The sequence below is a fragment of the Lissotriton helveticus genome, chromosome 3_1, assembly GCF_964261635.1.
Source record: "Lissotriton helveticus chromosome 3_1, aLisHel1.1, whole genome shotgun sequence".
NCBI lineage: Eukaryota > Metazoa > Chordata > Amphibia > Caudata > Salamandridae > Lissotriton > Lissotriton helveticus.
Genome location: NC_136061.1, coordinates 1812234009 through 1812260325, shown reverse-complemented (window position 1 = coordinate 1812260325; position 26317 = coordinate 1812234009). Strand labels below are relative to the sequence as shown.

The window sequence follows — 26317 nt, the reverse complement described above, 5'->3', positions numbered from 1 at the left end:
TCTGCTTTATTTATTTATTTATTTATTTATATATATATATATATATATATATATATATATATATATATATATATATATATATCCCTTTTCCTTTGCCCAATGGCTTCGGGAGCACCCCTTGGGTGTCCCGTTTGGGCTAGATCACATCTCATTAGCCTTCACGCCGATGACGTCATCTTCTCGGTGGCTCACCCCCTGATCTCATTGCCGGTTATTGTGGATCATGTTCAGGCCTTGAGCCAAGTTTCTGGCTTTAAAATAAACATGCAGAAGTCTCAAGTACTCCATCTTACTGCTGCGTAACTGGCAGTTGATGCCTTACGGGCCTGCTTCGCCTTCGATTGGGTGACAGACCGTATTTACTTTGGGCTGGTCCTCCACAAAAGCCTAACTAAAACAGCAGACGTGAACTATAATATTATACGCTACTTCCAAGCCTCATTGTTACGGTACCTTGTGGAATGGAACCGTCCTATGACTAATACTGGGTCTTCAAGGACCAGATGGTGGGAGGCCACCACATCTGGGGAGAGGCCTGGTTGCCGAAACCTGCACGCGCCTGTGGGCTTTTCTCCTCGCCAGTTACCCACCCACTTTTCTTGTTTGGGACAAGGTTTCTACAAGGGCCAACCTGACCCCTCGCAAATGACCTCGATTTTCTCCAATCCTGACTTCCCACCTGGGATGGACAAAAAGGTCGCTATGCGCTGTTTGGAGGGCGGTTGCAAGCACTTGGCATCTTTTTGCATCCAAGATCTCATCCCCTTCAAAGAGCTGCAGGGGGGACTATGGCCTCTCCGGCTTGATCTCTTTCCATTCACAAATGACTCACTGGGTGTCGGGTTGCCCCAACGTGACCCTTGGTTATTTGACCGATGCAGCTGTTCGAGAAATGGCCCATCAGTAAGAAGGACGATCACAGGCTTATTACTGGAATCTACTCATTCCTTACCCAAGGCACCAGGAAGGCCTGCATGGCTGGACAGAGGCGCTGGGACGTACACTGGATGTCTTTAATAGGTCTCACCATGGAGCACATTCCATGGGTCATGCTGAAACGTTTTTTAAAATTGTGTCCTACTGGTACTATACCCCAGCCCGCCTATCCAAGTGGCGCTCTCAGTGTTATGGCCACTGTTGGTGTGGCTGCGATGGCCCTGGTACCCGCCTCCACTTGTTATGGAACTACCCAAAGCTCGCAAGATATTAGTAGAGAATACTTGACATTGACAAGGCCTTAAATACCACCATTCCCAGGCTTCCAGCGTACACACTTTTGGTTGCCCAATGCGCTGACCTTTCCCCTGCGCTCTACTAGAGGGAGACAATGGCGCTAGTGCTGAATGCTGCGCATCATGTGATACTGGTGGAGTGGAAATCGGGCAGGATTCCGGAGCACACACAATGGTTGCATCAACTATGGTATCTCTTATGCATGGAGAGACTATCAATAGCTACTTTAGGCAACAGCACAGACTATGCCAAGATTTGGGCCCCCTCTATATCCATCCTTTCCACTGAATTCCGTGAACTGTCCTGCCCATCTCCGGATTTTGAAATTGATTCCTGAGGACAGTGTAGGGGTGGTCCCCCACTGTACTTCCAGACCCCTTCAGCCACAACGCAGTTCCGCATTTAAGAGTGCCTACAGGCTGGTTCCCTTTCTTTTTCTTTATTGCCTGCTCACTGGGGAGGGGGTGGGTTTGGGAGTAGATTCCTTTATTCCGTTCTTTGTGTTTTTTTTTTTTTCTTTTATCAAATGCAGAATCATGAACACTACACTATTTGTTACAGGCTTTCGGCTCATTATTGCTCACCAGCTTTACAGCACATTTGACTTTGCAGCTACCCATCTGTAGTGGGATCGGCTGACCGGTTCCTCCCTTTCTATAATTGTGGCCGTCCCTGTCTGGGTTGTAGGTGACACGCGGTGTTAATTACCTGTTTAAGTATGCTTTTACTTCAATGTCGCGTTATCTTGAACTGACTAGGTGTTGGCTGGCCTGCTGGGTTGTAGGCGACGCTGTCCTGTATTGCCATGCCTTGTGTTCTGCCAGTAAAATCGATTTAATACTAAAGTTCACGAGTTATTAAAACCACAATGTTTCCCTAGAAAATGGCAGTTAAAGGTCCGTTTTAGTTATTCCCTGACCTCTGCCCCCAAACTAAGGCAAAAAGCTGATGTGTTCCCTCCATGTAACCCAAATTCACTGCTCATGACTCCTCTAATGTGACCAGCAAGATCATAAAACTTATCACAATCTTATAACCTTCAGTGAATTTTAATTGGTAGCATTATCCAGCAACTTGGACCTGCTCTGTAACATGGCCCCCAAGCAGCTGAACCCAAACTGCTCTGGAAATTCCAGACCATCCATCACACCGCTGCCAGGCTCTTCCTCCACATCCCACAACATGAACACATCACGCAGCACCTACAAGTCTTCCACTGGCCCCCCGGGTGAGAAGCGTAACATTCAAGCTACTCACTCACCTACAAATTTCTCCATCACCAGACCCCAATACTTAAATGAAAGAGTCTCCTTCCACGCACCCAAGAGAAACCTCCGCTCCGCCGACCTCACCCTCTCCAAAACCCTGTGCCTCCACTGAGCCAGAACAGGTGGAAGAGCCTACTCCTATATCGTGTCAAAAACCTGGACGAACCCACGCTGTACATCAGATGTTCACCCACTCCGCACACCTTTAGGAAGAGCCTCCAGACCCTGTTCTTTTGCTGATTCGGAATTACCCTCCCCATTCCCTCACACCCCCCCCCCACGTCTTGAGACCCTCATGGGTGAGTAGTGCGCTTCACAAATCCCTGATTGACGGAAACACCTCGTTTACAATTACACCAGTGCTTCCCTGTCAGTATGGTAACAGCCATTCCCCATGCCTGTTTTACTTTGGAAGTAAAATGGGTATGTGCAGTGGCAACGTCCTTTGACGCTTCTAAATCATTTTTATTTAGCTACAATCCGTGTCGGACTGGCCCATAGGGCTGTTAGGCAGCGCCATATGGGCTGGTCTGAAAGACTATTTTTTTATGTCCAGGTTGACTTTATTTATTTTTTCCTGTTGATTTCCCGGATATTACAACAAGCATTGCAAAATACTTCTATAGTATCTTTACAAATGTAAAACAGCCCTGATTTGGAAATGCGAGCTACTTTTTAGCGATCTGGTTAGCTAATGGGGGCAACTTTTATTTTGGTTTCCGGACCTTTTGGTTGTCCCAGTTTGACCCTGGTTATAATTTTTGTCATCAATGGTGTTATGGTCTCTCTTAGGGCCATCAAAATAAGATGCTTTGTCGTTCATGGATGTAAAATGCAGTGCCTCCTTCCTCGAGGTATTTGACTTGTTTTAATTTTTCCTTTTTCTTCAAATAGCTGCCACAGGAAATCTGCTGGACATCGAAGACTGTGAAAATGCTTCATTGGCTGTATTCAGTGGAGATCCCAAGATCTTTGAAGACCCGTTCAATTCAGAAAATGCAACCAACAACAACTTAGTATGGGTATGTGTTTAATGCTTAATTGGAGAATTCTTAAATGATGGAATTTGGAAGCAGATGCATGGTATTCCGGTGGCTCTGCTATACCGCATGACATGGTAGCACAAATATACAGGTACTTGCTATTCTAGAGTATATGTTCACTACGGTGAATTATGGTTCTCTCCCATTGATGGTATTGCACCCTGCTGAGAGGTACTGGTGTGAAGTACAGGTCCTTTTGGTCTACCATTACCTGCCGATTTTAAGAACTAGCCCAAAACTGAAGAAAACGCACCTCAAAGTTCACGCGTGGTATGTCCTGAAGCAAGTTTTCCTTGCTTTACTAGCTCCAATTAAATGATTGGTGTGTTTTTTAATGTGTTTTTTTAAATAACCAGTCTCATGTTATGACGTTTTTTGTGTCTTTTTTTGTGTTTTTTCTTTTTTTTTTTTAATAGGGGCGGGAGTTGCTAATGCATCTGACTAAGCAAGTCATTCTCTTCCTGAAAAGCTACCTAGATGAGTGTTACCTCTGTAGGTGTTCTGAATTTGTGTAGTGATGAAGGATGCCATGCCTTAATGCATTAATATTTAAATACATTAATTTGCCTTGGGGCTAGGTGTTAAGTGACTAGCCATTTCTTACTACCGAGAATTGGATTTGGTGACGTTCCAAATGGTGAAAAGACTATGTAGCTTCATAAGAAATTATTTTAAAATGCATTCGGGGCATTTGGGTTCCATATTCCATGCAAAGGGGATGTAGAGTTATCTGCCGTTCAGTTAAACGTCTACATTTTAGTATGGACCAGTTTGGTTATATGGGCAAGATGACAAAACTATCATTTTGAAAAACACCAGACTTCCCTCCATGAAAACCAACCAAGCGCTTTGTATAGTGTTGTGGGACACCCTGGATGCAATCCATTGGAAAAGCCCAGTGGCAGACCGTATGTGAACTGAGGGTTCTGAAAGTTGTACTTGCAAAGCTGTTGTCGGTTCATCCAGATCACCTTCAACGCCTGCCTACCCCTGCTCCGTAATTTGCACAGTAAGATATCTGATGGTAAGCAGCATGTGTTGGGGAAGTTTGTTGCTCAGCCTTGCATGAAAACTAAAACTGGGCAAAGTACGTGCTCTGTGGGATCCTGAAGTGAAGTTGTGGGAGGAGGGGTTGGTGTCCTGATATACAGTGGGTTTGGTTTCAATTTGTTCTTACAAGAAAGATAACTTGTGCATCATTCCTTCCATTCGTCCATTGTTCACTTTGCTGCTAGACGTATCCTACTTGTAGAAGCTGGCCATATACACCTTTCAAATTTACAAAGAATTTTTGTCTCCTTTCGAGTGAAAGATCTACTGCATTCTTTGACTGGGAGACCTCACTACATGAATGTCTGCACTAGGCTGGCAGTCTGGTTTCTGTTCTCCCAACAATTTAATTGTAAATGATCTGGCCTTCTGAAAGCTAAATTTTGCCAGAGAAGCTAAGCCCATTGTCATAATTGTGCATAGTGATGCTGTTGGTCAATCAACAATTTGGTGAAGGTATCCTAGTTTTGGGCCACTAGGTGTGAGCATTGCAAGCAGCCTCTATGGCGGACAAAGCTATCCAGTCATACCATTCAAAGCTGCATTACTCAGAACATGACTGATAACAAAATTAACTCTGACCTATAGCTGGGACAGACCCAAAGGGATGCAAGACGCATCTGTTCCCAGATCACCACTGAAAGCAGAGGAACGTGTGACCTTGGGAGTTGGTCATATTTCAACAACTCATGCTGTTTAACTGATTTTTCTGGCAGAATCCTTTAAGATTGTTCATTCAGGTGAGGCTCATGAAAGACTACTAAGCCCTTTAGGAGTTGTGAAGGATGTGAAAATGGCTATAAACCAATACAATGCTCTCTATGCTTTCATTCGCATGTCCAGATTAAAGCCCCATGGGGACCATGTAGATGGTTGTGGGAGGTGCAACAATCTTTGTTTCAGTGGTGTTCTTGGAGGGCTTTTTTTTTTTTTTTTTTTTTACATTTGCACAAGCTCCTAACGCTCCAACAAAAGTTGAGTTTGGCATGTGATGAACCAAACAGATTGAGCAAGAAGTTGTCATTCATTTGTTCGGGATCTTAGGAATGAAGGTCAATTAAAGTGATGGCATGCTTCAATACTTCCAAGATTTCTGGAACTTTAAGAATTAAACAAAGTTATTGTGTCATAAATTAGATGTGCAGTATATTGAGCCAGTAACTCACTCGTCGCCATTGGACTATAAAGTTGACTTTTCAGAATAATTTTGGATCTGGGCATCCTGCTGTATTTCAAGTAGTGGAAGGAATGTACTCAGGAGTTCTAGTCATAGTGGATCTGAGTGGATGCGTGAGAGGCCAGATCAGATTTGAATAGTTGTGCGGACCACCATCACAGGCTGATTTCAGCCCCGGAGACCCCATCCCGCAGGGCCCAACCATGTGCTGGGTGCCCTGGTCCTAGCTAGCACACCCAGTGTGCACAATGGGGACCGCAGGGGGGAGCCTCGGAAGACTGAACACTTTTTTTTCCCCATTTCATTTTTGATGCAAACTTTGCTGAAAATATTATTATTTTTTTTTTTTTTTTCCTTAAGACCAAGGCTTGAGGGTCAGGGTATTGCTACCCTGTCCATTTTTTTTTTCTTTTAACTCTATTGAAGCAGAGTCCCAAGATGGCTACCAACACTTCCTGGTTGAAGTGTTGGCAGCTTATCAAAGCTCTGCAGTTCTGTGCACGAGCGTGTCATTAGCGAAGACTTCACAATCTCTGATATACAAATTTTGGATTTCCTTTATTATCTTACAAACTCCTGTTGTGTAACATTTTAGAATCCAAGCGATTCATGCCCTTGTATAGCTATAATTCACATTGCCCTTATATAGGCATACAAATCATACCCATATTTAGACCTAACCCATCCAGTCCAAATACAGGCATGGCTACTTCCACTAGTTCCAAAAAGCCACAACAATTTCTTGGAAAACTCTGCTTCAGCAGTCGGAGACAGCCCCTTACTTGAATATTGATTTGTCCTAGAAATCATGGAGTTTTCAAAGAACTACCATTCCCTTGGGGTTCTTTGACGTTATAATGTCCGACTTTACGTCAAACTAGGCACTTCAAAGGTATAAATATGCCTACCCTTGCCCTAATCAACACATGGTGGTTCGGAGCAGCTCAACTATCTACTTGCCCAACGCAGCTCGCTACAGCAAGTGCCATAGGAAGCCGAACCTCCAGCTGACACACTGACAGAGAAGCTGTCCTTTCTCTCGCTGAGAATACAGCTCCAGTGTTTGCAAGCTCCCCTGGTGGGGTGTTAGGAAATAGAGTCCGAGCCAGAGATACCAGACCTCCTTCATTCTAAAATTAAGGTACGGAGCTGATTAGACCCTTACAAACCGTGGTTAGATTCTTGGCAAAGAAAAACTAAACCTATGCTACACCTCACTTACTTCTTCCCTCGTACTAGACTTGGGTACATTGGGGAAGGCATATTTTAGAAGCACCAGTTGAGTACTTTTAGCCTTTGTTATTTATGTATGTATTTATCTATGGTCTAGGAACCATACAATGCTTTTACAGTATTTTATAATACTCTTCTTACTGTACCCATTATACTTTGCAACCAGTATTACAATTGTAGCAGTTCACTTTACTTGCTTGAGAAACTGTTCAATAAACCCTTTTATTGAAGACGCCCTCACTTTATTTCTCTGCACCTCTGAAACTAAGCATGCACGATTGTGTGAAATATCTATCTATTGTTTCCACGACTCTGAAGATCAGTTTTATTCTTGGGGAAACAAAGTTGCCATGTTTATGCGGTTGTCAGAAACTAATCCCTTCTTGTTTATTCGAGAGTTTCTAGTGACCTCTGAGCTAGCTGGCACAATTAAGTCTAATATATTCGATGGAGACCTAGTAGACATAAGTCCTACATCAAATCTATAGGATGTTATTCCAATGTGCAGAGCCTACTGGGAATATAGGAACTAACCTACATGGTGCTCAACGTTTGGTAAGGCACGAATTGAACGCTAGATACTAGAGTAAATCAGTCGTGCTTTTCACAGAGACCTTTTTTCCCGTAAAATACTCCAATAGACGTCTGGAGTGGGCAAAACTTTCAGTCAACAAAATTGCCGACGATAATCCTGGGGCCAGTGGAACTGCAGCGTCTACAACCCAACCGGGTTTAGACGTTACAGGTTTCCAAGAAAATAACCCGGATGCTATAATCATGCCGGAAAACTTAAGGAAAACCATCACTATAAAGATTATAACAAATGGCCTATCATCAAGAGGTGGCAGGGTAATTTTTGTCATGGAGGCACACGAATATCGGCAGACAGTTATTCTATTCATGGATAGTCTTCCCTGAAGCAAATGCAGTATGGCATGTGTTTCACTTCTACAAAGTAGAGGATAATCCAACGGAATACATTCCTTTCGAGGACATTGAAATTCCACGAACTTACCAAGAACATCAGCTCTGGTTTAAAGGCGAACTATAACATCAAAAGCACATTACCAGGCTCAGTCCACTAGGTAGACCAGGAGCAACGTGGCCGGTACTAGCCAGCTATACACCACACCCTGACATTGAAGAAATGTCAGGTGCGGAACTATACGATCAACTAAAACAACTAATAAAAATACATAGACAATTGGTTCAATATGTCATGCGGACTCGAACAGTCCAGCCTTCTATAAGGATTCCACAACAAACCCCTCACAAGGGGAACACAAATAAAATCACACCACAGCCTATACAATAAGTCATTGATAAATTATCCACAAAAAGGGAACAAATTCCATTCATGATAGCTCAAATTACTCAAATCGAGGCAGTATTTCCTGACAGTACACCTCATGAAAACACAGTATTTTAACAATCTGTTTACTAATTGGGATCGCACCACACCTGGAGGACTGCGACACTTGGGGTACAGTCTTTGCTGCAATCTACACAAAAACACATGGTGTTCCGTCTATGGCGGTGATGACAGACGTCCTGAAACCGATTCAAAATGAATACGGGGCAGAGCCTGCTTTAAATCTGGGTATGAAATTACTGAAAGATTTCAAACAGGTCTCATATATAATATTAGCTAATATTAAAGGTGAGGCAGCATCCGTGGCGATCCGCCAAAAAAGAAGGGAAATTGATATAACTGAGCAACCATATGAACTGGCCAGAATAATTGAAAAATCCTACAAAGAGCTAGTTTGGGTGGGAAACCAGTAAAGCCCCAACTAACAGAGTCCTGAAAAGGTCTTTACTAAAAACACTCTCACTACTCCTAAAAAGAAGTGGGAAAATACTTAAACTTCTAATGAGAAGCGCTCTCTTTGGCTGTAAATATACAAGAGGGTGCGATACCTCCGGAGTCATGGGGAGAGGCAACTATGATAGTCTTTCTGAAAAAAGACAAGCCCGCAACCAATCCTGGGTCTTATAGGCCGATAAGTCTAATGAACAGCGATGTGAATCTACTCAAAGATGTTGGCAAATAGGCTAGGAGCAGTAATTGGCAAGATTGTCTCTCCATGGCAGCACGGGTTTATCCCTTGGAGAGGAACAGCGGAACATGTTAGAAGAGTGTTTACGTTATTTGATGGCACGGCATCCTCACGAGACCCTATGGCGCTGATCCTTTTAGATGCTGAGAAGGCATTTGATAGGGTCTCGTGGGGATTTCTCTGGGCCGCGTTGGAGAAGCTGAATCTGGGGGAGGGCTATGTGGGAGCTCTGAAAGCCTTATACCACAATCCAAGAATAAGGGTTAGAACCATGGGGGAGCTGAGTGGTATAATAGATATTGGACGAGGAACTAGGCAAGGGTGTCCCTGCTCCCCGCTACTCTTCGCTCTATACATAGACACATTCATTAGGAGGATAGAGCAGAACAGAAACATTTTGCCCATAGCATTGAACAGGCATGAAACTAAAATACTAGGATATGCGGATGACTTGGCCATAACATCAAGCGAACCAAGGTCAGCCCTAACAGAAATAGAACAGGAAGCGGCTGCATTTGGAAGACTGTCTGGGTACAAATTAAATGTAAATAAGACCCAAGTAGTAATCAGAAAGTATCTTTGGTCGATCCAAGAGTGGTAGAGACAGCAGTATATCTGGGGGTTCGCATAACCTCAGACCTTTCGAAAGTGGTATCGAAGAACTTAAGCCCCATTATAGATAAGGCCAAAATTTATTTTGACAAATTGAATAACCTGCACCTAACAACAATTGATCGCTGCAATGTTATCAAAATGGTGTTTATGCCAAAAGTGCTTTATTTATTTAGGACCATACCGCTAATTTTTACCAATAGCTGGTTCAGGGAGCTAGAAAAGGTAACAAACAGATTTATTTGGGCCAAGGGCAAAACACGCCGCTCCCAAAAATTTCTGTCTCTCCCAAGAGAGAGAGGTGGGCTGGCGCTACCAGACTTTAAGGCATATTATTGGGCAACAGTCCTGCAATACACCAGAGGTATGCTGGGGGGGAGTGTTATAGACAGATGGAGAGGTAGAGATGGGGTCCCAGACGTATATGAACTCGTAGTGAAAAACTCTAATCAATGGTTACTCACATGAGGAGAGGAGCTATCACAAAAAAGTAAGGCTTAAGACCTTGGTGGCCGCAAGATCAGTCTGGTCTGGGATAAGGAGAAAATTAAAACTAGGGAGAATGAATTATTATACCCCTCTGTATGGGAACCCATCACTGCCGGGGGTATTTCACGACCCAGTTATGAGGGGATGGGATGCATTAGGGGTTAAAACTATCGGGGACCTTACAGGGGCAACCGGTCTGATCTCTTTTGAGCAGGCACAACGCTTATATAATCTAGGGCGCAGAGACTTTAAGTACTTACAAGTGAGGTCAGTTTTGGTAAAGAAACAGGGAGGGGATATGAATTTTCAAAGAATCGAACTAATGGAATGTGTAAGGGATGAAGGGGGATCCTCCATCTCGCAATTATACGAAGAAATTTGTAAATATAAAAAGGATGATTGTGATAGACCTAGTTTGACTCTCCACTTCTCATACATTCTAACAGGAAATGAGGCAGAGCAGTCATTAAAACTGTCAAATTCGGTCTTAAGAGTGGCTAATCTACAATCTCTCAGCAATATAAGACTATGTTTGAACTTTATTACACTCCTCATAAAATAGCGCAGTGGGGGGGAATAACGGGGGCATCTGTCCGAGATGCCAATCCACGCAAGCAGATACAATTCATATGTTTGCATCATGCCCCTCTCTGGACATATATAAAAAATCTTTGGAACAATTTTTTTCCGATTCTCTGGTGATACATCTAACTTTGACAGATGAAGTTATGATTTTGGGTGTAGTGAGGGTGGGTGTAGATGTTCTTCACCATGAGTTTCTGTATTTAGCTATGACTCTTAGCAGACTATGCATAGCTACACTCTGGAAGGACCCTAACCCCCCAACATTACAGCAATGGATCTCTCGTGTACTGGCCATATACATATTAGAAATGGCCCTATATGAAAAAAGAGGGAGGGGAAAAAAGAGGCTGGACGGAGGATATGGGCCCCAATAATTGAATGGAAAAGGAGGCTGGGAGAGATTTAAGATGAAATAGGGGGAAAGGCAGACGCAATTAAGAATATGTGATATTTTTTAATGATGGTTTTCTATTGTCTGAGATGAATTTTTCCCATTTTTTTCTTTTTTTTTTTTTTACTTACTCTTCCCAGTCTAAAACTCTTTGCGTATTTGGAAAAAATGCTTTATTTGTTTTAAATTTGGCGATAATGCTTTTTGAATTGTAAGATTATATATGTATATATATATATATTTTTTTTTTTTTTCTTTTTGTGTGTTTCTGTTTCTCTGGCAATGTATTATGAATATGTAATTCTGATGTTGATGGGAAAAAATAAAAATTTAAAAAAGGGAGAAGCGCTCTCAGTCCAGAGGAAGGTCTCCTCAAAAGAGTCCTCTGAAAAGAGGTATAACCTCAGGGATAATTTGAGAAAACCTGATAGATATCAAGATACTGATACACGTTCCTCTCGTACCTTTCCGACTTCCTCACAGAAATCGGAAAGAAGAGGACGGTCAGAACACAAGGAAGAACACGTGAAGTCCAAAGATGATCAACACATTCCAATAAATATGAAAACCCAATTCACCAAAAAGAATGTAGCAGGTCTAAAAATCAGACATGCCGAGGATCTTGAGGACTCAACTCAAGAACGGGTAGTGGGCCCAGACAATGCTGGACAGTGCAGCAAATGTCACCATAGCTCACAAGATCTTGAAGGATCATCTGGAGACAGTGGACTTGAATGAGTACGTTCAAGGTGAAACTGCAAACACCAGGGTTAGTGTACCCCATACGTTATATGAAGTAACGCTCCGGATGGAGGGGGACATAACTAGGAAAGTAATAGCACTCTTTTAGGAAAAGCTCTCTAAGGGTTATGACATTCTACTACCTTAAAAAGACTGGCCACCAAAATTTGTCAGGGAGATCCCACACGGCGAAGACCTCATTATGACAGCCTTCTCCAACCATATTCCAATTAACTTAAAATACACCTATGCCAGAAAATGGGCTGTAGCCCAGGCTCCAGCACTATATAAAAATCATGTAGGATGGGATGAGGATTCCCCTCACCATAAAATCCAGTTAAAAACTCAACCTACTGCACAGAGGCAGTATCCAGTTAAGCAAGAAGCTAAAAAACAGGTCAAGGAGATCTTAGATCAACTTGAATAACAAGGGGTGATTGAAACATGCACCTCGTCCATGAACAATCCTTTGTTTCCTGTCTCCAAACCAGACCATACATATCGTCTCGTTTTGGACTACAGACATTTAAACTCTTGTTGCAAAACTTTTGCAGTACAAAATGCACACAGTGCAGCACTGATGAATAACATAGTGCGCAAAAAATATAAAACTACATAAGATATTTCGAACTGTTTCTTCTATCAAAACATTGCACCTGAAAGCAGGAACTTGACTGCTTTCTCAATCATGGAAAACAGCGTCACTTCTGTCGTCTCCCCCAGGGATTCAAGAATAGTCCGGGGTTATTTTCAGCCAGAGTACCAGAGTTACTACAAACATATGAGGCATTATCTTATGTCGATGACACCTATCTAACAGACGAGGACTTGGACAGGCACTTGAACAGAGTGAATACCATTATACTTGGAGGCCCTCTGAAGGGTAGAAATGTAACTTTAAGAAATCAAGATTTGCCCACCAACGTGCTATTCTTGGGATAAGAGTTCTCAAGTGAAGGCAAAAGCCTGGAAGCCAACTTTTTAGAGAAGTGTGCGTTGCTCCAACCTCAAACGCTGAAAAACGTATTCAATTTTAGGTTTCCTGAATTTTGGAAGAACATACATTCTAAACTACACAGAAAGTGTTAAACTTCTCTACGAATTAATCAAACCTGATTTTAAAACCACTAATTGGAATCAAAAACACACAAATATTTAGCATTCAGTGCAAACAGATACGTTAGCAACAACACATTTACAGACACCATTGTTAGACCGCATTAGGCTTTCTACATGCAGACGTTACTATGGACGAATGTGGTCCCACAACTATTAGGACAGATTCATTTGGATGTGGCCTCCGCGCTCGGCTGACGCCCGAACTGTTATAAAAGATTTGCGCGTCTTTATCGGCACATGTGCAGTCGGCACGCTACATGCTGACCAGGGTCCTGCGTTTAGCTCCAAAGCTTACAAAGTGGCCATGGCCCATCTGGGCGTTGCATTTCAGTATTAGTCCATTCCATCCTGAGGGAAATTTTGTAGTGGAAAGAAAAACTTGGACATAAAGCAATCTTGAACAGCTAGGGTATTAGGCTCGGGTGGGTCAAACATCTAATAAGTGTCCAACGTAGTTTAAATCTGCCGAGAAATTCTCTGGGTGGAATCACTCCATATGAAATCCTCTTTGGTACTAGAATGCTTGTCCAGGATCTCTATTGTCAGACTTCAGTGGTGGAACAAAAACCCTTTGATATCTAAGACTGTTTGGCTGTTTTGCAGGACTTAAACGAGAAAAGAAGTCAAAGCAACACAATACAGAACCCAACTACCACTGAAGGAGAACCACCAGTCCCAGCAATGCCTGTCGGGATTCCAAAGATTAGGGATCTAGTCGGAGAAAAGATCACGCATAAGAAGGAATTTGGGGCTTCTTACAGAAAACCAGTACCTGTGCTAGCAATCCATGGATCAAGAACCGTGTTACTGCCGCCCCATGCTGGAAGAAAAGTGAACCGGTTTGTATCCATCGACCTGGTCAAACCACATGTGGCCGATAAGAAGTAGTAGGCCCACTGGACTACAAAGATGTAGCAGAAGACCAAATCTTGCTACTATCCAAGAGGTTCAGACTGAGAGACTTATAACATTTGAAGACTCTGCAGCACAAAACAAAGTACTAAGCAATAAAGCAATGGAACTTGTGCCTCTTGAGACCCAAATAAGAAACTCCTGTCTACAATGATGTAGCATCTGACTACACTAATGACAAAGGATCCGGTAGCCCCAGTGATTTTAAAAAATCCTGATGCAATTCCAACAATTGTCAGAACTGCCTCTGGCTATTTCATCAACTTTGATACGTTTTCTGAGGATCCCAGTGAGCCTGAAACTAGGCCAGCAAATAAAACTTTTAAATATCAAGTAACAGAACTCTTTCAGCAACTTGAAAAAACGTATCTGGTTTCACCATGGGTTGAACTTTGGATTGTGCTTGGCGTACTTTTCCACCTACTTTTCCTCCTAATTTGGCTAATCATGGTATTAACTTTGGGAATGCTGATAAATAGAAGATATAGTAAAATGGACACAGCAAGTAAGAACATAAACTTGCTCCTAAAGCCACACAAATCATCTCCTCATGAACAGAGACTTGATATCCGTGAACATCACAGCCGTTCCTATACCTGGTGGTATAGCATGGGATAGAACTGATTATGATCTCTATGGTCCTGCAGAGCTGTTGAAGATTCCACATCAATTTAAGGTTACCTTGAGTGACTTTGTTTCACCCAGTTTTCTGATGATTGGGACTTAGAGACTGTTAATATGTCGGAGTTAGAGATGTCTGCAAAATTCTCAAAACATGAATACTTAGAAGGTTCATCAGATTATGCACAAATGTATTGTTATAATCACTATGGTCATAATTATTTGCACAAATCTGCAAACCCTAGAAATGTTTATACTTTCAATCAATGGGAACATTGTCCAACGCCACCAAAGGGTAGCTCAAAAAAATTTAATGATAAATTTCCATACTTCTCAGGTTTTAATACCACAAATCTGGAAACGTTTTACTTTAAAAATATTAAGACAGGAATGAAAAGTATGTTGACCAATACAAAGCAAATTTATTCAGCAGCCTTTTATACCCAGCTGTCCTCGTTAGGTTTTGACTTTTGGAGTGACAACATAGAAACAAAAACTGTCTGGGGCTCAATAGACTAGCCAGTGCAGGGAATAGCTTTATTTTGATCCTGCATTATCCCTGAACAAATAATGTTTTTAAATTACTGTTCAACAGACATCCTGCCTTGGCCTGGCCAAGATAAAAGATTTGAACAAACCGTCCATACCTACACCCAATTGTCAAAACACTTCAGAAGGAAGGGTCGACGTAAAAACTATTTTACTTAAAAACAGATCTGATCCTGATTGGAAAAAATGGTTGATCTGGCCCACATACACTAATAACTGTCAAGATAGATTCCTGAACAAGACACAAGGGTTTACATGAACTAGGCCAGATCCAAGATCTGTCCAGAGACCACATCCAGGGATCGTAACAACATACAGTGTAGGAAAACTGTGCCTGGAGTGGCTACAAAAATCTACACTTACAGTGGTTAACTAACACTTATCTTTACTTAAAGATGGCGTTGATTTAAGGGACTTCTTACTAGGTCCTGCGAAACGACGTCATAAAAGTTTCATATATGCAGGTATATATGCCATTTATAATTAAGCTTGGAAAGCGACACAGGCAGAGACTGCAGAAAGAATACGAGAAATTGATCATATTAATTTAGAGAAAGCACTCTGTAGTTGACAATGGGTTAACAACCCTGTCATCCAGAATGTATTCTTTGGACAGCATAGTATCCTCTGCCATTGACCTAATGGAACAGGACTTGCTCATGCTACAACATGGACAGTCTCAATTACGTTCTATAATGCTTTTAGGCTGGACGTTGCAAAATCTTCGTTCTGGATATGTGCCATGGCGTCTAATCAACGCCACGTCATTGTTTTCTGTATTTAACCTTACAGATAAACAAATCACTTTGGCACAAAGAGGAGCAGACTATACGGTGCTGAGCATTGAAAAACTGGAAAGATTACCATTAACTCTTTCAGAAAAACCTGCAACAGAATGGATAATACACGGGATAATCACTCTGCCTGTCCCAATTTTCAATACTGTTTAAAACCTATAACAGTGGCCGTGTATGAAAGGTTTGGTAAGGAATACATAGTCAACCTGGGAATTACCATACACACACAAACGGAGTGGGGGAAAAGAAGTATTTCTTAGTGGTACACAATGTAAGAGTGCACTAAGCGGTACACTTTTATGCCAGGGTATTAATTTACATGGAACCTGTGAAGGTTCTTCGAACAACTTATCCTGCCACCTGCAGGGTTCTCCAGCAGCAGTGATAGATCAAATTTTTAGACAGGTTTCTAACGGGAGCTATATAATGTTGAATGATCACAGCTGTTGTGGAATGATGCCAGGAATAGCCTATCCCGTAACTGTCAGCCAGGGCCACTTGTTGTATGTAAGTATTGTTTCCTAAAGCTAAGACAGACGGGGAGTCGCCGTTATGGCCTTCACTGAACAGCTCTTCTATTCAAATTGATAGTTTAAGCAGAATGAAAGACATTATTTTACAAAAAACTGTGCCACTGACCTCGTCCAAAGACTTATGAACTACAAGTTGCAAGGTCCTCTGCAGAGATGCATGCCCTTTTATCCACAAACTGTCCAATACATTTCGTAGAAATGTTAGGTCGTATCTTAAACATGTCTGATAACCGTGGTATTGTACATGTATTTAAGACCGTTTTTTTGGGACTGTTAGCACCCTTTGAAGCAGTCCTCTGCATTTTTCCAAACTTCATGAACTCTGTTCGGCGGCCTGCCTCCCATTTTGGGACTCGTAGCAGGAATACTATTCTTGTTCCTTCTGCTCCGATATGGCAAGTCCGGTCAGCAACGACACCCAGGTTACCATTGAGCACACTCTCCTGGCTTTGAAGTGTTAGCGCATGATATAGATTCTGGGCCTGGCTTGTCCAAGAGACCTGAATACCACGTGGTTCCTATCATTCCGACCAATCTGGCAAGATTGCATCTTACCTGTTCTACGATGCCTGCTTTGTGGAGAAGAATGCGTGTTGGACATCTGTCTAACACTTCCATCAGCACTGCCAATGGATGTTGATACCTTGCTTGGTTCAGTAACTGCCCATGTATTGTGTTGTCCCCAGCGGCTACCAATCCAGATGGCTGCATTCATTGAGATCTCGGATGCAATCTGCTGACGGTGAGATGTGGATCAACAGGCACACAGGTACCAACTCCGACAAACATTGCTAATGCGGCGAACGCTGACGGAGATGCTTCACATTTTTGTGCTATTGGTTTACTTTATGAAGTGGTCCAACTTTAACCTACTGTGGTAGACTATTTCTTTTCCAGCTTAGAAGATTTAATGTTTTCTCCAAACAACGAGGGACTTTTGAAGTTAGCACACAGCGTTCTATGGGACTTTGTATTAGACAATCACTTTTCTAAACAAAACTTCCAACTTTAAGAACTCTATCTTTCTGCGATTTGACTGTTTTCCTAAATATATATATATATATATATATATATATATATATATATATATATTTATTTTTTTTGGGCACAAAGTAATCTGCTTAAAGTAGAACTATTCTTAGAGAACAAGAATTCTTTTAAAAACTTCCAAATGACAATATTTGACCTTGTCCACAACCTAAACATATTCTGACATGGAATGGTCTCGACTTTTCTTCTTTTAAAAACTTCCAAATGACAATATTTGACCTTGTCCACAACCTAAACATATTCTGACATGGAATGGTCTCGACTTTTCTTCTGTATTAAAGAGCATTTCATAAATGTAACTTCATGACTCATTCTGATAAGCATTTTCAATGTCACACTACATGCTTTGAATGAAAATATTGCTTTTTAAAATGCGTACAGCACAAATGCTTATCTTTAGTGTACAGCAATTTCGAATGCATTTTATGTATTTTGGGAGGGATTTTTACACATGATTTAGATATGTTTAAAAATGCTTAGAATTTAGTAATATCAAACATAAAGTGGAGTGGGTGTTGTGTAGCATTTTAGAATCCAAGTTTAATTTCCCGATTAATGCCCTTATATAGCTATAATTCACATTGCCATTATATAGGCATAGACATCATACCCATATTTAAACCTAACCCATCCAGTCCAAATACAGGCATGGCTACTTCCACTAGTTCCAAAAAGCCACAACAATTTCTTGGAAAACTCTGCTTCAGCAGTCGGGGACAGCCTGTACTTGAATATTTATTTGTCCTAGAAATCATGGAGATTTCAAAGAACTACCATTCCCTTTGGGTTCTTTGACGTTATAATGTCCGACTTTACGTCCAACTAGGCACCTTCAAGGTATAAATATGCCTACACTTGCCCTAGCAAACACACGGTGGTTCGGATCAGCTCGACTATCTACTTGCCCGACGCGGCTCACTTCAGCAAGTGCCGAAGGAAGCAGACCCCCCAGCTGACGCACTGACAGAAGCTGTCCGTGAGAATCCAGCTCCAGTGTTTCCAAGCTCCCCTCGCGGGGTGTTGGGAAATAGAGTCCGAGACAGAGATACCAGACCTCCTTCATTCTAAAACCAAGGTACGGAGCTGATTAGACCCTAAGAGAAATCATGGTTAGGTTCTTGGCAAAGAAAAACTAAACCTATGCTACCCTTACTACTTCCCTCGTACTAGACTTAGGTTAGGTACATTGGGGTAGGCGTATTTTAGAAGCACCAGTTGAATACTTTTAGCCTTTGTTATTTATGTATGTATTTATCTATGGACTAGGAACCATACAATGCTTTTACAGTATTTTTATAATACTCTTTTTACTGTACGCATTATACTTTGCAGCCAGTATTAAGATTGTAGCAGTTCACTTAACTTGCTTGAGAAAGAAGACTGTTCAGTAAACCCTTTTATTGAAAACGCCCGTCTGTTTCTCTGCACCTCTGATGAAACGAAGCATGCACGATTGAGTAAAATATCTATCTATTGTTTCCACGACTCTGAAGATGGGTTTTATTCTTGGGGAAACAAAGTTGTCATGTTTATGCGGTTGTCAGAAACTAATCCCTTGTTTATTCAAGAAAGTTTCTAGTGACCTCTGAGCTAACTGGCACTCACAATTAAGTCTATTATATTTGATAGAGACCTAGTAGACAGAAGTCCTACGTCAAATCTATAGGATATGTTACTCCAATGCGCAGAGCCTATTGGGAATATAGGAACTACACTACACTCCTGAATGGTTTTACATCAAGTAACCTGCACAATTGGCGGTCCACTTCCATCCAGCAGTTAGAGCTGCAGGCATGTTAATTCCCATAGACTCTTTAGACATGAGAAATGCACAATTGTTGCTCCCCCTCTTTCTGAGCCCCCTCTTGATGTATCACCCCGAAATTTTCCATGCACAAGATTCACCAGGGCACATTTTGGGGAACATTTCGTGTAGATTCGTCAAACGGCACCAAAAATATATAGGCAAGTCAAAATCTGTTCCTATGGAACCATGGTCCTTACTAAAACTACTAGTCCCAGCCTGTAGGTAGTGTGTAAAAAAAATAATAATAATTCTCATAATGTAATTGCCTTGGAAAAGTCGTCCATTTTTGTGGTATGTCTCCCCCCTACCACCCTCCCCCTTCTCTGGACTCAGTCATGCTGTGCCCAATGCAGAAGCAGAAACCACCTTTGAACATCCTTCTAATCTAGTGGAGTTATTTGTGTGCTGTTCCCTATTTTATTTTTATTTTTTTCCAGGATACTCTTGTAAATAGGGTGACTGATTAAGAGTTTCATCATCCTGCACATTTTCAAATACTGTATTTCTTTATGTCATTTGCACTGCTTTTAAAACTGATTACTAGTTTTTAAAATACTGCACATTTTTAAAATACTGGATTTCCTCACCTTCTGTCACTCTAAGGGCAACCCTCCTCGGTCCACCGCGAGGCTTCTCGTTTGAGTGGAGGGAGATTTGGCCCGACGCACTTCCGGTGGAGCATGAGTTGGCGTTCTAATGCGCCACTCCCCTCAAAACAGATGCCACTCCAAGCGCCCGCAGTGGGTGCGCCAAAGGTAAGCCAGTCTGCGCCCGAACAGGACCAGGGGCCAGACCCCCTGCCCCCTGGCACATTGTCAGTATAAGTATACCAGTACTCAGCTGAAATCCCTGAATAGGCCTCCGGAGCCACAATGCACGCATTCAATCTCGTTCCAAAGCTCCCAAAATAGAATCCTCCAGTGCCAGTTTGAGATCCCCTCCTCCCTGCTGCAATGAAACATACAAACTCTTCCTGCTCAACTGCAGATCCCTACCCAAACACACAAGCGAAATATCCATCCTTTTAAATGACTAGGCCCCTGAAGTTTTATTTTTGACAGAAACTTGGCTTAATAGCTCTGATCCGGACATAATCCAAACCTTACCACCAGGCTACTCAATCCAGAGAGTGGACAGCAGGACAGGAAAGGGTGGGGGAATTGACATCATACATAAGGACCACCTAACCTGCCGCCTAATGGACAGCTCGCTATCAGACTGTGAAAACACCCACGTTGTGATCGATTTCACCCCCTCCCTCACACTTTCTGGTATTCATCTATCTCCCTCCTGGACAACGGGCAGTTCGCGAAAAGGGTGTTAGAAATACCGGGATCCTCGCTAGTCGCGCGCCCAATTTTACCCTCTTGGGGGTTTTTAACCTTCATTTTAATGACCCCCACAGCTGCACTCGCTACAGAACTAGCCCAGGACCTAGCAACATACCGACTTCATCAAAAGGTCTCACTCCCCACTCATGAAAGGCAATCTCCTGGACCCCATCTTTTCCAACCTAGAAAATCTGGTAGGAAATAAGCCCACCCCCCTTCCATGGCCAGACCATTTCTTATTACCTCTTCTCTGGACACACCCCCATAAAACGCCACACACCCCTCCGCCGCGCTCACTAATCCGACCCTGGTCCAAACTACCCGTGGAGAGATGGACATCAGAACTGAACAGATCACAACCTAGCTCTGCCAGGGACCCTTGGATTAACAATAAAACTTTTCATAACTAGATCGAGGGGTCTCAACCTGGTGCTCCTGAAAGTCTAAACCCAGAAGAAAACGGGCCCCATCTGCTCCCAATGGTATACCCCCAAACTACACACTCTAAGGCAACAGTGCAAAAAAGAAGAGAGAAGATGGAGGAGAGACTTCTCCCCCACAAAAAAAAGAGATTATAGGGCATCCATACATCACTATAAATCAGAAATTAAAGCGGCCCAGGCCTCCTATGAAGGAAAGATCTTAGCAGCAGGTAATTCTCCCAGAGAAATTTTCCGTGTTGCTACTAAATTAATGAAGAATCCTGATCCCTTGGGCCCCCCAGACACCTAGTCACCACTGCACTGGCTAACTTTTCTTTCCCCACTAATTCCAGAACATCCTCAAACGCTTGTCCCAAGAAGACCCGAACATTCAAAGTATAAACACATATGACTGCTTATAAGCGGACAAACCGGAATTGAGGACTTTCCCACCTATAACGCAGGAATCCTTCCCCTCCTTACGGTCATTAAAAAGTGGCTCCCCCTCAGGTCTGAATAATGACAGGATATTAGGGGGCGTGGGGGTCTACCATTGCCCCATGGCCACTCAACTAATTAATACCTCTTTCGATTCTGGTATGGTACCCTTCGAGTGGAAAAGGGCAATGGTCCGCACCATGCTAAAAAATCCTAACCTAGATCCTATGGATCTAGGCAACTACTGACCCATTTCACTCCTGCCGGGCATCAGCAAAATAGCAGAGAAACACGCCAACGGCGCACTCTGCCTTTCTCGAAACTAATGGTGCCCTCCACCCCTTCAAACAGGCTTCCGTCCCAGCCAGGGGACATAAACCGCCATACTATCAGTGGTGGTGGAAACCAGAAAAATTCTGGACGCAGGAGGTACAGCCGCAATCATCCTCCTCGACCTAAGCGTGGCATTCGACACTGTTAACCACCGTGTCCTGGCCCACCAACTTAGGAGGGAGGGCAGGAGTGTCCAGAACAGCGCTAACATGGCTGCAGTCCTTCTTGGAAGACCTGGAAAGATATTCCTTCCAAGGCAACCACACTTCACGAACCATGCCATTAGGGTGCTGAGTCCCACAGGGCTCCTCGCTGAGCCCCACCCTTTTTAACGCCTATATTGCTCCACTGGCAGAAATGGTATCTCCATTTGGAATACACGTGGTGACCAATGCGGACGACACTCAACTGGTCGTAGCGCTGAGCCACCCCTGCCAACAAGCTAAGGGCCTTCTACCCTGCCTGGAGGAAGTAGTAAAGTGGATGAGTCTCTCCCACCTGAAACTCAACGGCGAGAACACAGAACTTCTGATTCTGGGTGACCAGCCGAGCCCCTGTCCAAATACCCTCTGGCCATCTTCGATGGGAATACTACCCTCCCCCAAAACAGAAATAAAAAGCCTAGGAATATGGCTAGACCACAACCTCACATTTAAAACCCAGGCAAGAAAGACGGCTGCCTTGTGTTATGGCCTTCTCAGAATTTTTCGTAAAGTCCTCCCTCTCTTACCTCTTCTTGCTAAAAGATTCATCACCCAGGCCCTCATTCTGTCCAGACTAGACTATGGCAATGCCTTCTACTTGGGTGCCCCTAAAGAGGTCATCTCAAAACTACACGTCATACAAATTGTGCTGCAAGGCTGCTGACTGATACTTCCACCCGTTGCCCAGCAAGACCAGCCCTCCGCTCGCTCCACTGGCTCCCAGTACAGCAGAGCATGAACGTCAAAGCCCTTTGCATAGCACACAAGTCCATCAGTGATCATGGGCCACTAATCAACAGGACCATGATTCGTCCGTACAGAGCAAATAGGGCACTCTGTTCAAGTGAACTCCATCTAGCGATGATTCCCAGGACAAAGAAGGCCAGAAGCGGTGGCAGGCTCTTCTCACTCAACGCCTCCAAACTATGGAATGCCCTCCCACTACATCTACAGAGTGAACCTAATCATCTGAAATTCCGTAAACAACTGAAGACCTGGCTGTTCATATAGAGCCGTCCTCTTTTCTCCCCTCATATCCATGCAGCGCTGGGATGCCTCCGGGCAGCCATGCGCTATCCAAATAACAATAACAGGAGGGAAGCCGTAAGCTCCTTTCATGTACGTTCTGTCCAGTATGCCTGTCGACAGCTCCGAGTTGTCCAGTCTGTCAGGGAAGACTGGTAGATCGGTGGTTTCTTTCTGTTCAAATGTGTTCACTTTATTTTGGTAGATTACAAAAGGAGCACAGGCGGTGTGTCCATTGGGGGCGTTGCCCCACTAGCCATGGACGACCGCACTGCCAATGAATAATTACTTTTTAAAAATAAATTGACTTTTTAAAATTAAATCTGAGCCGAGCGCACTACGCGCTACCTGTCCCGGGAAAAGCCCGACCGAATCGGGCATCCGTAAGGAAGTGGGCCGTGGGGGGGCGGGCTGCGGCAGAGTGACAGGCAGGCAGCGCACACAGACAGGCAGCGCTGACTGCACATGATAAATCCCGGAGTAGTAAATGTTTTGACTGGCCCGCGCATGCGTACACTGTAGACCACCCTCCCCCCCCAACCCTTAGCACTCAGATACGCCGGGTCCCCGGTCTCATTTAGGGCAGATAGTGTCCTGCTCGTAGCCAATCCTGGCGCAGTGGCGCTGTTCACGCTGCACCAGGATTGGCTGCTGCAGCAGGATGGTGCCGCACGTTGGTGTTGCCTGCTCGCACAGTAATGGCCAGTCACATATGGCTATATCCAGCCATGTCGTCGGTGATTGGCCATTTCCCTACGCTTTTGGGCAGTCGGGACGTCACAGCGCGTGGTGCCACCACAACAACAACTAAGAGAGAGTAAGTGTGATCTTCGTGACTCGTCGTGACCAGTGAGTCATCGTTGTGTGCTGCAGCAGTTGAGTAGTAAGTGTCTGTGTTGACCAATCTGACACACTGTATATTATTGCATTGCGCTGCCCCCCCCCCCCCCCTTCGTACACTTAAAAGTGAATTTATATATGGTGCCGTCTGGCGCGTCCCACTCCCTGGCCTTGTCTGGTGTTGTAATCCGACTGGGGGTAGGTCATCTTGATTGCTGCAACTGCACATGGGCCCGGAATGCTTTGAATTTTGATAATAAGTGAATCACTTTTAAGTGAAGACAAGCTAATATGCCCAGTTCTGCCCCGGCCTTGCCCCTGCGGCGTGGTTGACACCAATATTTGTGTTGCTCGTGACCACGGACCACCCTTCCCTGGCCGATGTCGTACTTGGCTTAGGGGTGAGCTGGGCTCCATTTGGCACTGTAGTGCAGCGTGTAACACGTACGGGTTTCCACTTTACAAGGCAGTAAAGCCTCTGACTGCAGTTCAGTACAAACATAAATAACTACGCTGAACAGCGCTGTGTACTGGCATCAGAGCGCCTCTATTGCAGCTGTCACGGGCACAGAAATGCTGCCACGACGCAGGCCCTAATCCAACCATGACCAGAGAGCTAGATTCTAAGCACTGTATTGGTGGCAAGCTTATTGTGGAAATGTTCACGTAAATGAAGTGCTTAGTGGCTTTTTCAAATCGAAGAGCAGCGATGTAGCTTCATTATCCACCGCCAGACGCCGAATTCGTTATCCATATCATATTTTTTGTGTAATTCTCCTGTTCTTATTTCAGTCAGCCAATTGCATGTATTTTTGCACTACTATACTTATCGGAGTGCAAAATACCGAGCCTCTACGCCTTTAATATGGATAAAGAAGCGCCCGCTATGGCATGACATTCTTCTGTATAACGCCTATAATTTAATTTATTTGAAGATCTGCCTTTATTTAATGACGAGTTAGTCTGTTTCTTGGTTTTGTCGGCGTTAGCTATTGCGGCTTATATTCGTGTTTAAAGTGCTTCTGTGTAGTGAATGTTGACAAGGACTTTTTAAAAGCTACCCTGCTGTTATGCGTTTTAACACACAAATCTACTTTTAGATTATTTGTCCTATTTCACGGTTTTGCTAATGAACGTTGCTTATATTAATCTGAATGTAGCTAGGTGCCGCTCGAAGTGTGTCTGCAGCGCAAGCCTTACCAACATATAGCATTTGACATACTAGCGGCATTCCAATAGTGTTGCTGTTGATCTGTCTCGTATGCAAGTCACTTATTTTAGCGTTAGTCTGTCTGTATTTCTGGTAGTGATATACGATTACTTATAGTACATTGTATGTTACCCGAATGTAACCAGACACTGTCTCAAGGTGGCCTGCAGGTCACTAGTTCATAACAAAAAAACACATTTTAATTACAATGACGTGTCATTATTTTGGTCTTAGCTGCCCTATGATTTGAACGCCTATATTCTATTCGGCCAACGTTATACCAGGTCTTGTTGTCGATCCAGTGGCACTCAGATGGTGGGGCAGCAATAGATACGTTGGCATTTGATGGTCGCAGCGCTAACGAACGTTCAACGAACCTAGTAAACTAAGAAGTCTGAATCGGATGCATGTGATGTTTGTGACACTTAACTGGTCGAGTGTGGCTTCCACCTTCCAAGGTGACTGGCTGTTTATAAATGGAGGGTCACGAAAGTCGAGGTGTTTTCAAATGTGTTAACTGCTAGCTAGGCCCCTTGCTGTACTACACTACGCAAAATAAAGTGCAACGCAGTGTTCTTCTCATCATCATCCTGGTTCAAGCCGAGCGTTAGGTTAGAGTGGGCATGGACCAATGCCGTGGTGGGCATCTTCTGCGCCTCACAAACATCACATAGTCGTCACAGGGTTAGACATGGCTATGGTGGGACCCTCTCTGGTCGTCGCTGTAGCAGGGAATAGGCAGCCCACCCTGGTAATGTGGTGGGTTCATAGTCTGGCTGATTGGCGAACACCACCGGGGCGTCGGGCTGTGACGTCGATGGGGGCCCTCTGGTCGTCGTAGAGTGGGGAATAGCCCTGGTAATGTGGGTTAATGGGTGTCATCCCGCTGTGGCCAGGCAGTAATGGAGTATCCTCCTGGTCACGGTGCCCCTAGTACTGGGACGGTGGTGGAGGGTGTGGGGCCCTGAGCGGATGACTTGTAAATGACAGTCGTTTCGCACTTGTGAAAAGGGACTAGTCGCTCCCATGTTTAAGATAGACTTGCGCACATAATAACTTTTTAAATATATGGCTCCGCTCGTCCAAGCAAGGGTTTTTTAACTACTCATCCTGGCACCGACCCAAACACCAGGAGCTCTGAGTCACACTGAGCCCAAAAAACCCTAAACACAGCCCGTGCCTCCTCTGGGGTCTCGGGAGATCATGTATGCATGGCGCTCAGACGTTCAGAGTGTAAAGCGCTC

At 43.7% G+C, this 26317-nt stretch overlaps 1 protein-coding gene across 1 annotated transcript in view; it reads left to right on the top strand.

Annotated features, from left to right (window-relative positions):
* LDLRAP1 (low density lipoprotein receptor adaptor protein 1) overlaps positions 1 to 26317 on the top strand; it is a 255666-nt gene that overhangs the window by 181739 nt on the left and 47610 nt on the right. Inside the window, exon 7 of the mRNA XM_078682712.1 lies at positions 3396 to 3523. Within this exon, the coding sequence (XP_078538838.1) occupies positions 3396 to 3523 (128 nt within the window). The remainder of the gene's footprint in view (positions 1 to 3395; positions 3524 to 26317) is intronic.